Source organism: Saccoglossus kowalevskii, chromosome 22 (assembly GCF_978046115.1).
Source record: "Saccoglossus kowalevskii chromosome 22, keSacKowa6.1, whole genome shotgun sequence".
Taxonomy (NCBI): Eukaryota; Metazoa; Hemichordata; class Enteropneusta; family Harrimaniidae; genus Saccoglossus; species Saccoglossus kowalevskii.
In genome coordinates this window covers 176,469-191,911 of record NC_140662.1, presented here as the reverse complement: position 1 = coordinate 191,911, position 15,443 = coordinate 176,469, and the positions used below count along the sequence as shown (strand labels likewise).

The 15,443-nt window shown below is 30.5% G+C and overlaps 1 protein-coding gene across 5 annotated transcripts in view; it reads right to left on the bottom strand.

The window, feature by feature from the left end:
* Window positions 1-15,443, bottom strand: part of LOC100372961 (epidermal growth factor receptor-like) — a 160,979-nt gene that overhangs the window by 15,418 nt on the left and 130,118 nt on the right. For 4 of the 5 annotated variants that reach the window (XM_085495688.1, XM_085495691.1, XM_085495689.1 and 1 more), the window contains exons 8-11: window positions 6,687-6,813; window positions 6,362-6,526; window positions 3,501-3,554; window positions 1,639-1,838 (exon numbers count right to left, since the gene is read on the bottom strand). In XM_085495688.1, coding sequence (XP_085351814.1) covers window positions 1,639-1,838; window positions 3,501-3,554; window positions 6,362-6,526; window positions 6,687-6,813 — 546 coding nt within the window. The remainder of the gene's footprint in view (window positions 1-1,638; window positions 1,839-3,500; window positions 3,555-6,361; window positions 6,527-6,686; window positions 6,814-15,443) is intronic. The other variant, XM_085495690.1, reaches the window with a different exon arrangement.

The window sequence follows — 15,443 nt, the reverse complement described above, 5'->3', positions numbered from 1 at the left end:
TGCCAGAATGATGCCAGAATGATGACAGAATGATGCCAGAATAGCCATTGCATTCTGTAGTAAATACCCCAGTAATACATAGATCACAGTTATGTTCAGTGGCCACTGAAAGAAGAGATTTGAAAATGGTGGTGCATGTCTGAATGTCACCAATACAGATGATTTAGCAGTGCAGAAATAGATATGCTTTAGATTTGTCAATGACCTAAGTTACTTTAGATTCATTATATTATATCATAGTTGAACTCTGGTGACCTTGCCATTTGTTATATAATATTATTCCTTTTATCATAGTTTGTTTCAATATATCTATGCATTGTCATAATTAATTTTGAATACAAACAAGTTTTGGGGTTGAACCAACAGTGGGGAATCAGTCTACCGAATATCTGATACAATGTAGATGTAAATATCTTACAAAAACATTGGTGCCTAATTTGTTTAATTATTTTAAGGGACATAATTTCCAGCTTTATTCAAAGTAATTCAGATATTTTAGTATAAAAACAAATGTCTCATTGCAAAAAAAAGTGCTGCATTTAGTCGTAAATAGATTCATAAAACATGCAAGATAACAGAAAATCTAGCTGGCTTTTGTCCAAGTATTTTGTACAGGTGTCTGTCAAAAATGAATGATTCACTGAGACAAATATGCCTCATTGTGTGACTACTGTATTATATGAAAAGTAAAAAAACACCCTTTATGAATAGCTATCATGTTGCGAGCTCTGCTTTGTATGCAAATCAACTTAAATAGTTTGTGTCCAATGGAGGGAGAAGTCAACAGTACTGTTGCCTCCTGAGAAAATACATCTTCAAACACTGCAATCTTTGAAGTGTGTTTTTAAACTAGTATTATAAAAACTCTATCATTCTGTTCTAATAGCTGAAACATATTCCTGTGAGTTTTCATTTGTCAAATGAACTGTTTGTCAAATACAGAATACATATATTTTAGAATAATTTTCTTTTCAAAATATGGATGCAGCGTTTTGCTTTTTATGTATTTTTTCATGTATTGTTTTTGATTTGATAACTTTGAACTAAACAGATTTTCTATTAGCTTCAGATCTTGATCAAAGTTTGGCACCCAGTTCATATGTGCTTATATTGATTTTCTGACATCTTGTTTTCTGTTAAGATTTTATTGGTAGGTTTGCAAATGTGTATCAGACTGTGCAAAAAATCTCTCCATGAGTTGGTTTTGAAACCCAGTATGGGATTCTGAGATACATTACCAAGGATAGTATTACAAGATAAATCATTTGCTTCATTGAACACATACAACAAAGCATATTTCCACTGAGATCAGTGACCTTTGATGTGATCAGTCAAGTAGAAACAGTCAAAATATTTTATCAGATTTTCTCAATTTTTGCATGATATTTTCATACAGGACATCTGTTGTTCAAACTCAGGGAAGACTTTATACTGATGAATAAGGTGACCAAGTTTGATGAAGTTTGGAATAGAATTAGTAAAGTTATTGTGCACACAACAACAGTTATTAACGACAACAACAACAACGCCGGACAAATTTTTTCCCTTAATATACCTTTCCCTTCCATCTTTGATGGTACGGGCAAGGTAAAAATGCAATATAAAATGTGTGAACTCACAAACAGAATAAACACTTACTGCATGTTGCTTCTAGTTTATTGTTATTAACAGAAGCGGACTGTATATTTTTATTTTTAAGAATTCCATTAAACATTTGCCTGGTTACATAACACAGATAGTTGTTTTCCTTAATGTACACATTTCCCATTCGTATTTCTTGGAGTGACACAAGTCCCAGCGACTTCAAAGTGGTGCCCATCACAGCTAATGCAAACCCCCTGTGGAAAAAATACACATGATAGAATAAAGAGAATTCTAGGGGGGTGGAAATGTATTCTAAATCATGTGACTGTGATTTCTAATCATCATTAGTTGATGGTTTTACTGCTTAACTTTGACTGGAATAATTTTCCAACCAACTCAGGGAGTAACAATTACAAATCTAAGTTGGGAACTGATCTTTTCTAAAAATTTAATTCAAAAAAGCTTTCAACATGGGTATTTTATCATTCTAACAGTCGCATGACTATAAATACCAACTCTGATTGGTGAATTATAATGAACAACATCTAAATTTATTATTCTAATAAGCACATAACACATCAAACTACACACAGATGTGCTTCTTCAACTTTATAAAACAACTAGCAGTAGTTTACAGTTGAACTGAACATGTTCATGAAAAATATGCCTATCTACATATTAATTCACAAATTTAATGGCAGGTAAATGAATTTAAACCTTAAATGATATGCATGGAACATTTTATCACCAACACCTCAATGCAAATACACAACTTCATTACCAATGACTAGAAAATGAACTATTTTTACTAAATTACATTCATTAATAATTTAGTTTTCAAATTTCATTTTAATTCTTATCCAAAGTCAGATTGCATACAAAAATTAAAATCTAATAAATTTGAATAGTTTACTGACATCTACTATACAAGAGCGGCCATCTTGAATCTTAATCAGACCTAAAAAAACACAAGTTATGAAATGCAAATATCATTCCTTCAAAATGTTAAAAAACACAAGTCATTCGACAATGAAATTTGATCATATTTGGAATTATTGCATGGAAAAATTGCTTGGATATGAATACCTTATTAGACACAGAACTTACAGTACTTTTCCCAAGGTATTTGAAACTTAAATCATCATCCAAGTCAGAAGCTGATCAGCAAGAGTCTTACAGTTGGATGACAGTTGGTTTCAAATACTCCGGAAAAGTGTTTCAGGTTCTCTGTCTAATATGCAAGAGATTTTAACCACACAAAAACATTGAAATTAGGTCAAATTTTGTCAGCTTATAGCTTTAATAATACCCAAATGAATCGTTGGTTGAAAAAGTCTTGTAGGAATTTGAAATGTGCATATCATAAATAAACTTGTGTTTTTTACAACAGAGTCAGTTACAAGATGGCCGCCCTGGATAGCAAATATTAGTCAGTCATATAAAGTATATTACCACTCATATACGAGCTGACTGTAAATTTGTCATAGTATATGTGTCTTGAAAATTATTGAATAAATGTGCAAAATTATTTTGTGAAAATTTAATTTAAAGTGTGTAAAGACATTGGTAATGAAGAAGTATAGAGTAAAGAAATTCTAGCTACATATGGTTGTTTTACAAAACAGTGAACTAAGTCAACAACAATGAAAGAACCAATGAAAGCTGAGAAGCTGGCAGATATGTAAAAAGCAGACAACAACAATTTTAACAAATTTACCAAAAGTTACTTCAAAAACAGAAAAATCTTCCAATTTCCCAGCCTTCATTATTGACATGGTTTTCACAGTGGCATAAGGCAATAATGACTTGACTTTGAGTTTAATTGAAATATACAGTAGTTTAATTATGGTAGCATGAACTACATGGTTGGTTGGAAGCTATGAAGCAAACTCCAAGAAAGTTGCATTTAAACTGACCCTTCATCACAAAATTCAGCATATTTTTCTCTATTGGCTAGAGCTTCTGAACACCTTCAAAGTCAGAGTTAAAAGACAAATTAAATAACTGTAGTTAGTAAATTATGATGTGTTGAATTTTAGTTGTCTTATATTTTTGCAATCAGTAGGCATTAGTTATCACACTAAGACTGTGGTATAAATTACCCAGGACTGCCTGCTGCCACTGTTTAACCACAAAACTCTGTTAGTGTCAAGCAGGCAAAAAAGTCACATGCAGCAGTCAAAGACAAAATATATTTATACAAATTGGTGCCTATATTTGCATAATTTACATATATCTACATATGTTAGCATATATCTGCATATTTTAGCATGTATCTGCATATGATTTGCATACATTAGCAATCATTATCTACATGTATGTGCAATGGAGTAAGCAAAAAATGGATTTTTACTAATAACTACAGAATTTTTTTTAAACACAGACCAAAACGGTACATGAGTAATCCATAATTCAAATTTGCATATTGATTTTTTTGGTGGCTATAACAGCTTATTAATATATTAGCAATATAATTGTTAAAATCGGTAAAATGAATGTGACAAATTTAGAATTGGACGTGAATTCGTTAAAATATGACTCCAGAAATGTTACCATTTTCGTAAATATAGATGGAAAAAGCAGAAATTTCGAAAAAATATTTTTGGGAACTGATACTAGCTGTGAGCAGGTTAGCTTCAGAAGAAACAGGCTTTATAAACTATTTATTAGTTTCTATGAAACGCTTTTCACTGAAATGGCTTCACCATTAGAGGAAAAATATTTGAAATGCTTTTTTAATACTTTGATGAACATATTGAAAGTTATATGTATGAAATAATTTTCCAACCATTTTCACAGTGTGGTCTAAAATTAAAGTAAAAGTGAGATAATTTTGTAGTACCATTTCAGTGAGAAGGATACAGGATGTATGAATTAAAACCTTTTCACTACCAGCGCTTCTGCAATATAGTCCCAATCTAAATTGCAATTTTATTTAAATTGTAATAACAAGCAGCCTGTCGGCTGAGATGGCTCCGCTGTTAGCAATGCACATGGCAATTAAAGAACAGAAGATATCATTAGAAACTGAACAAATCTGAGAGAGGTCCACATGTAGCACCTATATGTATAATATATCAAAGCAATTGGACTTGAGATTTTCAACAAGAAGTCGAAAATATTACTTTTTACCAAAAATTACAAAAATATTCATCAAAATTAGAGAATTAAAGATATCATTATGAAATGAACAAATCTGAGAGAGGTCCACATGTAGTACCTATATATGTAATATCAAAGCAATTGGACTTGCGGTTTTCAACAAGAAGTCGAAAATATCACTTTTTACCAAAAATGACAAAAATATTCACCAAAATTAGAGAATTAAAGATATCATTACAAAATGAACAAATCTGAGGAGAGGTCCACATGTAGTACCTATATATGTAATATCAAAGCAATTGGACTTGCGGTTTTCAACAAGAAGTCGAAAATATCACTTTTTACCAAAAATTACAAAAATATTCACCAAAATTAGAGAATTAAAGATATCATTACAAAATGAACAAATCTGAGAGAGGTCCACATGTAGTACCTATATATGTAATATCAAAGCAATTGGACTTGCGGTTTTCAACAAGAAGTCGAAAATATCACTTTTTACCAAAAATGACAAAAATATTCATCAAAATTAGAGAATTAAAGATATTATCATGAAATGAACAAATCTGATAGAGGTCCACATGTAGTGCCTATATATGTAATATCAAAGCAATTGGACTTGCGGTTTTCAACAAGAAGTCGAAAATATCACTTTTTACCAAAAATGACAAAAATATTCACCAAAATTAGAGAATTAAAGATATCATTACAAAATGAACAAATCTGAGGAGAGGTCCACATGTAGTACCTATATATGTAATATCAAAGCAATTGGACTTGCGGTTTTCAACAAGAAGTCGAAAATATCACTTTTTACCAAAAATTACAAAAATATTCACCAAAATTAGAGAATTAAAGATATCATTACAAAATGAACAAATCTGAGAGAGGTCCACATGTAGTACCTATATATGTAATATCAAAGCAATTGGACTTGCGGTTTTCAACAAGAAGTCGAAAATATCACTTTTTACCAAAAATGACAAAAATATTCATCAAAATTAGAGAATTAAAGATATCATCATGAAATGAACAAATCTGAGAGAGGTCCACATGTAGTACCTATATATGTAATATCAAAGCAATTGGACTTGCGGTTTTCAACAAGAAGTCGAAAATATCACATTTTACCAAAAATTACAAAAATATTCACCAAAATTAGAGAATTAAAGATATCATTACAAAATGAACAAATCTGAGAGAGGTCCACATGTAGTACCTATATATGTAATATCAAAGCAATTGGACTTGCGGTTTTCAACAAGAAGTCGAAAATATCACATTTTACCAAAAATTACAAAAATATTCACCAAAATTAGAGAATTAAAGATATCATTACAAAATGAACAAATCTGAGAGAGGTCTACCCAAGGTACATATACACCAAGTATCAAAGCATTCAGGCTTGTAGTTTTCAAGAAGAAGTCGAAAAAGTAAAACATTGACACGGACGACGACGGACAATCACTCATATGATAAGCTCCGCTCGACAAAGTCAACAGCGGAGCTAAAAACAAAAAAACAAAGATACATTGTATATGTTCAGTTGGGAATTACTCACATTGGGAGAAAATTAAAACATCATTTTTTTTGGGGGGGGCAAACAATGTGGGCATGGAATGATGAACATCAACCGCACAATAACCAGATGATGATATAACTGCATAATACTTACTCATAGAGGTCACGTCCAGCGATTACTTCCAAATTTTTGAAACAAGACAGATCATCCTGTCCAGGACCAGCATGTAATACAGATACATATCCAGTGACTTGTTTGACAGTGTTGAAAACATCTAATTCAGATGTGTGGATACCGACAACACCAAGAAATGGATCACTGTAACAGAGAAAGATTTTTGTTTGCAAATAATCAAAAGAAATTAAGACAGATTGAATAGCAGTGTATGTGGTTTGGCTGCTCCATTCCTGATTCGTAACACGGTTACATTCATTAAGTAAATTCAGGAAATATTATATTTAAATCATTTCATACTAACCCGTCAAATGTACTTGATGTAAAGATAAGACTCCCGTCAATAACAGTGCAGTTTTGGAAAATATGGATGTTTCTTTCGTCGACTTGGTCATATATACTAAGTTCATCTCTGCCAAACCCAGGACATGCTGTGAAAAAAAAAAAATTGTATTTTAGTGTTTTGTAAGCATCACAAAATGTTTCAAACTCATTGATGTGTTGATTGCACACAGAAATACAGTCTTCCATCTTTTGCCAGACTGCAATATAAATTCTATATGTATTCTGAATTTTATTTTTTATTGATGTCAGGTTCAGTCTTAGAATGACATTTACATTTGAACCATTTATAAAATTCATAAATACTTTGAGTTTTAAAACATTTATGTACGTTGGAAATAATAATTTGCATATTTGCTGATTTATCCTGATTTATACCTCTCTGACAAGCAAAAGTGACAATTTATTTCTAAAAGCCATTTGATCTTATCCAACATCTTTGATCCAGTACGTCTGCGATGACGCACATTGAAGACGAGACATAATTCACATGCATTGAAAACGTGACAAAACTAATGACTGAACACTGATCTGACAGCGACTGTAAAACTTACAGCCATTTCAGACAAAGATGGATTGTAAGTCTATTTATTTTTTCTCATCATTAATTTTTAACCATGAACAGATGATTAAAGCTTGACAAATTGAACATAAAATAAACTCAGATATATTACATATCCTGTTGAGGTGTAAGATTAGTGCATAACAACTGACAACATCTCCATCACCTCGCTACCAACTTCATCATTTTGATTTTATGACAGCACAAAGTGAGCTTAGTAGATTTCATCTGCCTAGTTTTATTATGGTGGAAATTTCCTCTCATGTAAATTTGATTGTTGATAGAAAATTTCTGTGGAGTTCTAGACGCCATAAACATTTAGAGAACATTACCTTACATTAATTCCTGATCAAAAGTTAGAAGAACCACCATATTGGTTAAAACTAGTAGCCAAAAGAAAATTATGCCTATTTTTTTCAAAAATTAATAATAAATTCAAAATAAATGACAATATATTTCTACAAAGTTGCTGTATACAAGCCTATCAACACATAATATAATCTGTCAAATGAAATGCATTCAGAAATTGACGTATACCGGGTACCGCACCGTATACCGGCATAAACAAGTTATCTGATAATGGGTAACTCTTCTTATAAACAGAAGTTGATCTTAAAATAATTTAGTTGCATGGAATAGATTCAGCAAAAGATACACTGATGCTTACTAAATTCATTTGATTATAAAATCCCCCAGACAAAGGGATTCAATTACATGTTTGACACAGCTAGTGTACCAATTCACATTTTGAACCATAATGTCATAATTTCTCGTACAGCTATAACAATTCTGTGGGCACAAACACTTAAATTCATCAGTGAGTGTACATCTAACCCATTTACCTCTAATGCAAACAAAATCTAAGTTCTGTCTGCTTATTTTCAGGTTTTTAAGTGATATATACAATTGTCAAAGTTTAGTATCAGAACCTATAAGCAATGTTAAATTATTTATTTGGTTCAAAATTAACGTCAAATTCAGAAACAAATTCCACTAAAGAAAGTGACAGAATTAAAATAAATGCTGAATCAAACCAAAATGACATGCTACATAACAAAACCATGAGGAACCAATCAAATTCCATGTCTCAATTCAATTATGTTAAAATATCATTCAATAAATAAAGATTTGGTAAAGTGACCCATCCATGTATCTCACAAACCTATAAAAGGTCATTGTCAAATTTACTGGTAAGTCAATTCTAAATATTTGGAACACTACTTTGGCAGTGTTCAGAATTCCTAAACTGATTTTGATTAAAAGAAGCATAAATGATTTGACAACAATTAAATCATAATCATGTACATTTTTATCACTGTTTAATGTATAATTTGTTACTATGGAAACAAAACCATATTTATTAAGGTTCCCTGGATATGAGTTATTTGTGCTGACCCACAAAACTGAAAGGCTAAGTCACATTGAAACCTGATCTGTCACACAGCATGTTACAACATGTCTATGCATGCTGGCTCAACTTAAAGCTTTCCAATCTTTCTCTGTTTGCATTCTGCATATTGCCTTGGGCAGGTAGTTCCCTGGTAAAGCAATACAAGCAAGTTTATCTTAGAGTCTACATATTTGAAGAGAGCACTGCAATTCCAGCATTTTCTATGATTATATCTCCCTCACATTTAAATGCATATAAGAGAGCCGAAAAGTAGAACTACCGTACATGTAATTGCCCACAAGACAGAAAGAAAAAAAAGAATAAGAATTCTCCTTAGCTGCTGACGAAATCTTAGATAGGGACAGACATTATATATTAGCTGGACATAATAATGTATAAAACATGAATTCATTGGAGTTGTCTGCGATGAAGTTTTAAATTCTTCATGTTACATTAAAGAAGAAGCACCGGTATTTATTATTACAAAGTAGAGGGCAATAAAATATACTTTAATATTAGCTTCACCACACACATTCCCACCATGCATAGACTAACTGTATCTCACAGTGGATTTCTAAATCTTCAACAATCTCAACAAGGCAGGGAAAAAATATTCCTGTTGATGGTCATTATGTATCTCAGTTAAAAATGTTATTATAATAAAAAGTTTAAAATATATATATATATATATATATATATATATATATACAAGTACATGTGGATGATTTTAATGATACTTTTAGAGAAATAATTTGTTTTCTAAACTTCCTATTCCAAACCTATTCTTTGTTATATTTACATAATACTGAGTCCTATCTTCATCTGGTTCCCTGCCTTAATTCCTATCTATGGCTGCTATTTCTTCACTTCCTTAACATCCAAATCTGTGCTATTTCACAATACTTCCTGATGAAATGCCTGTGAAAAAACTATATGAAGATTACATGATTAAATATTAAAGGTAAGTTAGAGGTGGACTATTAGAAACTCAGGGAGGGGCGATGGCAGAAAAACTATTTTTATTAACTTTTTTTTGTTTTGTGCAATTTTTTCCTCATGATAAATTTTCTTATAATTTGCTGAAATGTGAAAAAAAAATTTCTTAAGATTTGTTACTACCCTGCAGAATTTTTTGTCAATGAATTTTACTTGTGTATTTTCGGAGTTTCTAATAGGGAACCCCTTAAAGCAAAAATTTGTCCATTGCATTCCATTGCATTCCACTGTTTTTTTATTTTTGAAATTCTTATCTTTCAATCATTCATTTTTGCATATAAAAAGACATAACATGTCTCCTTCAGCAATGATTGGAACAAGGTAAAAATGGGCGACACCTTTCAGTGTATTTATGTGCAGACGAGACACCAATCGATTATTTGTTTTACTCAAAACTAGATTCACTATTTTTTGGTTTCTCTATATTCATTGAAACATATCATTCAGAAAGTCTCCAAGAACTGAGACTACATCCTTTATATATATATTCATTGAAACATATCATTCAGAAAGTCTCCAAGAACTGAGACTACATCCTTTATATATATATTCATTGAAACATATCATTCAGAAAGTCTCCAAGAACTGAGACTACATCCTTTATATATATATTCATTGAAACATATCATTCAGAAAGTCTCCAAGAACTGAGACTACATCCTTTATATATATATTCATTGAAACATATCATTCAGAAAGTCTCCAAGAACTGAGACTACATCCTTTATATATATATTCATTGAAACATATCATTCAGAAAGTCTCCAAGAACTGAGACTACATCCTTTATATATATATTCATTGAAACATATCATTCAGAAAGTCTCCAAGAACTGAGACTACATCCTTTATATATATATTCATTGAAACATATCATTCAGAAAGTCTCCAAGAACTGAGACTACATCCTTTATATATATATTCCCATTAACCTACGACTTTCAATTTACTTGTAAACCTCTTGAGGCAATTTGTAGAGGTTTTATGACAAAATACAAATGTTACAGTTTCTTTTTAAGATTTACAGCAATATTTAATATCTATTTCCAAGGGAAAAATGTATGATACAAGTAGATACATGCATGTATGAATTAGCTGAAAGTAGTTACAATCTCAACTACATTAACTAACTACAATAGATAGCCTGCAGTTATAACTTATTCTGACAGAAATTAGATGTCCTTAAGCAGAAAACTGTTTTAACGACTTTATGATCTACAGTGAACATTGTTTGAAAGTAATAGCATTCAATAAACATCGCCATTTAGGTCATTCAGAGATTTGAATGATAAATATAATGTAAAGGGTGATGTCAGAAACGAAAAACTTAAAAAGCAGATTTTTTGAGTGAAAATCAAAGGATATCAAGCATTTTTTTCTTAAATTCAGAAGAGCAATAATTTTTGTTTACACAATGCATAATAATCTCTAGTTTTTACTGATTCTGAATTATTTTATGTTAAATAGGATAAAAGTCAATGTTTAACCATTTCTGAGCAAAATGTCACCCTCTCTCACTCTAACTGATATTTTTACAATAAATGTTGCGATATGCCAGTCTGTGTATGTGGGTTTGAACAGTATGTAAGAAAACCAAATCGTGTAACAGTAGTTTTTATCGTTGCTACAATATATATGTAAATGACAGAGTTTTGTATATAGTTAAAATTAGTTTTATTTTAAGGATATTGTGTACAGATAAATTTGTTGGTTATGTGTGTTACTGTAAAATCTGTATTAGAAGCCACCGCTTCAATTAAAATGGTACAATGCAACTGAAGGGATGCGGCTTCTATTAGAACATCTACACATATGAACAATTTTTGGTTCTCAATTATTCAAAAAGAATGGGTACGACTTCTATTAGGGATGCTGCTTATAATACAGATTGTATGGTACTATTTAGAGATGCACTTCTGACAGAGCAAATACTGAATATTGTGAACCTCAAAATATATTTATTTTTTCCTGTGTAATTTTATAACAGATCCAGATCAAGGGCTGATATAATAATGTAATAATGTTTTTTTTTACAGTTTAAACCGATCATCAAAGAAAATGAAAAAACTATATAGTTTCAATATGCTGAAATGTGGAAGTATTGTTATTATTAACCGCAACATTAATTGAAAAATCCTAGAAATAGTGTTCAAGACAATAATTTGAAAACTTAGGAAGCGCCAAATGACATTTATCCTTCAAATCAAGTCAAGTTGTTTTTAAAGCTGAATAAACAATGCATCTTCTTTTTGTTTACCCAACCTAAACAGTTATTATTAAATTCAAATTCATGTTGTGCACTTAATACAAAGCACCCCTGATTATGGAGTTTAAACTAATTGTTGTAACATTGTATTACAAACTGTGATTAATAGGATTTCAATAGAAATCAGATTTTGAGATTGTCATTTTTTTTTAAATTGAGTACATAAAGCCATTTCCTGAAAGGATGTCTTCTGGACCCATTGGAAAATTTTATTACGCAGGATGTCTGGAAATACTTCTGACATGTAACACCTCTTGTGTTATTTTAAAATAAACAATACAACACATACATGTATGTATCAGTTTCATTTTAAATAAGCACTACTAAATTAAATCCAGACAAGTAATGTTCCCAATAAAATTAGGAAACAAATAATTTACCAAAAAATGATCATTTTTAAGTAGTGGACTTCATAAATATTTAAGAGGCTTGGAATTAAACACATTTTCATTACACTGGAGGAAATAAATAACTGACAAAGTTATCAGCTGGAGGCAATATCCTGTGCTAGTCTGAGATATTATTATATACAAAATGATCACTTTCTTATGAATCAGAATGTAATTAATTAGATAAATTAACTAATTAAAGTGACAATTTAACCTATAATTTTTAAAAGAAAATTTTAAGTACAATTTATTTTTTGAAAATATCGACCAGAAGTCTTTTTTTCTTTAGTGTTTTAGGTGATCATATATATTCATTTAAGTCTTGACATACATGTAATATCAGTTGTTCAACTCTTCAGAAGAAAATCAATTTAGAAACTCACAAAAAGTACCCAAGAAAAAAAAAATTGACAGTAAAAAGTACATGTATGACTTCATGTCTGAGCAAATTCCAAATTAAGATTACACCAAAGGAAAGAGCTGCAAATAGAATACATTTGAAATGTATCTGCTTGACAGGATACAGCATGACATAAAACAGAGCAAGGTCAGCAAAGAAACTACCATTATATGGCAAATAAAATTTAAAACAGGTGTAAGTTTCAATAATATGTAATAAATAAACATTTTTGTCTCCATTCCTTTCCCTTGCCAAGAAAATGTTAGGTACAAACAAAATTGGAAGATAAAAAAGATTTGTTCAAATACACCAGACTATGGAAAAGGGCAACTGTCCTGATTTATCGTTTGAATGTAAATTTGTTTAAAATGCAAGATTATGTTTCAAGTTATATCACAAACATTCAAAATCAAAGAAATTATTATTTATGTTATTTAAAGAAAGGATTTTTAAACAAAACTATGCTTAATACGCAACAAATTATTAGCAGAACAAAAATGATCAGGTTCTTAACAATTTTGATACATTGTGACTTTGAAAGCAAGTTACAAAACAGCTTGGAGTTGAAAGTAGACAGAATATTTTCATTTGAAAACGACACCTTTATTCATTAATTTTTAAGTGAAAACAAGTCTACATCGTGATATTGAGAGTAAGACACAAACTAGTCTGATGCGAACATATTTGATATAGCAGGTATTTAAAAATAGGTTAAGAAAACTATGTGAACAAAATTTGATATTACAGACACAGACACTTAGGTAATAGAACATGACGTAAAGAATATCATTCTATTCCCAATGGTGTTTGCCACAGTTGACGATTCCTACTGTCTTTGATTTGCTGAAAGGGTTTCAGTATTCTTATCAGTTAACTTCATGAATACAATTTGCTATGAGCAGTTGACAACAACAGCGATGTTAACAAAGAAAAGGAACAAAGTCCCTTACAACCTTTTACCCCCACCTTTCATTATGAGCAAGGGCAATTCATTTCTGTTCAGTAGATTATCTTACAGTTGCACTCTGAGATCATTTCTATAACTTTATTGGAGACTTGACAATATTGTCCCTTCATCATTGTTGCAATTTACTGAAGTACCAGGTAATACAGATGTAAGTTTTGTGAATCATCAAACATTGTGAAAAACAAAAAGGAAAATCATTTACACGTCAAATGAAAATTTAAACAGTTTTCAACTTTCACACATGCTAAAAATTGATGAAATTTAAACAGTTTTCAACTTTCACACATGCTAAAAATTGATGAAATTTAAACAGTTTTCAACTTTCACACATGCTAAAAATTGATGAAATTTAAACAGTTTTCAACTTTCACACATGCTAAAAATTGATGAAATTTAAACAGTTTTCAACTTTCACACATGCTAAAAATTGATGAAATTTAAACAGTTTTCAACTTTCACACATGCTAAAAATTGATGAAATTTAAATAAATAGTAAATATTTATGCTAATTCTGACCACCAAATATTTCATATATACTCTTAAAACCATTAAAATCTGTGGGAATGATCCAAGAATGTATGCAACATAGAGAAACAGCGGTTCTGTTCAGTTTGCTCAATTCCTCACGTCTCTGTTCAAGGACCTCCTCAATGTTTGCAATCTATAAAAAAATGTACCATTAGAATCAGCAAGAGCTGACTATTATGCCAAGTAGCAAAAGATTCTCAGAGCAATATTTTCACTCAAATGGTCAATCACTTGAAAGCTTCAAGGGCTTTAAAAATCTCTGGAAAGGTGAAAATATTCTTCCCTTTTTGTCATCAATTTTTTATGTATAAGATAAATTATTCACTGATTTCACCTTCTCTATTTTCACTATCAACTGAAATCCACCAACTTATATCCACATTCACATCTACAATGGGAATTATTTGTTTCACTGTAAAAACTGAATTTAAAATCCAAGTGAAATTAATGCTTTTACAATAATTAACAAATTAATAAATTTGGAAAGTCATTTTGATGGAACCATTTCTTGAAACTCTTTAATAAATATTCAAAATGAAAATTTACTATTTGGGTTCCTTTTCATTGTTACCGGTAGTATTACAATTTGAAATACAAGAAATGGTAATTTAATAATATAGTGAATATAAAATTACATCACTCAACAACACAAATCATCTTTGAACCTCAGATTTTTACAAAACATCAATTCTTCAATTTTTTCTTCTAATTATAAGACAGACAAATAGGAGAATGTATCAAAATATACAAAAAAAATATTAGTCAATATCAAGCAAAGTTAATATTGGCATTTACAATGTAGGTATGGAATTAAGATAGGAGGAATAGAAAATCAGCAGGTTGAGACATACTGTTTAACTGAGACATGTTATCCCCTCCATCATTATGATGACGCATTGAAATAGACTGTGAATTGTTTCTCTAATTCAAACTGACAAAGCAGTGCAATGAGAAAGAAAATTGATCACTAGTTACAACAATTTAATTCCACTGAATGCCATATGCTTACCGAGATTTCTTTTTTTGTTTTACTTTTAATCATTTATTATTTTCCATGCTGATCCAATTATACAGAATTATTTATTAATGCTGTTCCTCTCAAACCTTTGCTGAAGGTGTGCCATACATTTAACTCATCCTATATATTCAAAAAATCCTTTAATTTTGTGAGAGGAAAATTTTCATGAATTTCGAGGATCAATAGATTTATCGTATTGAAAA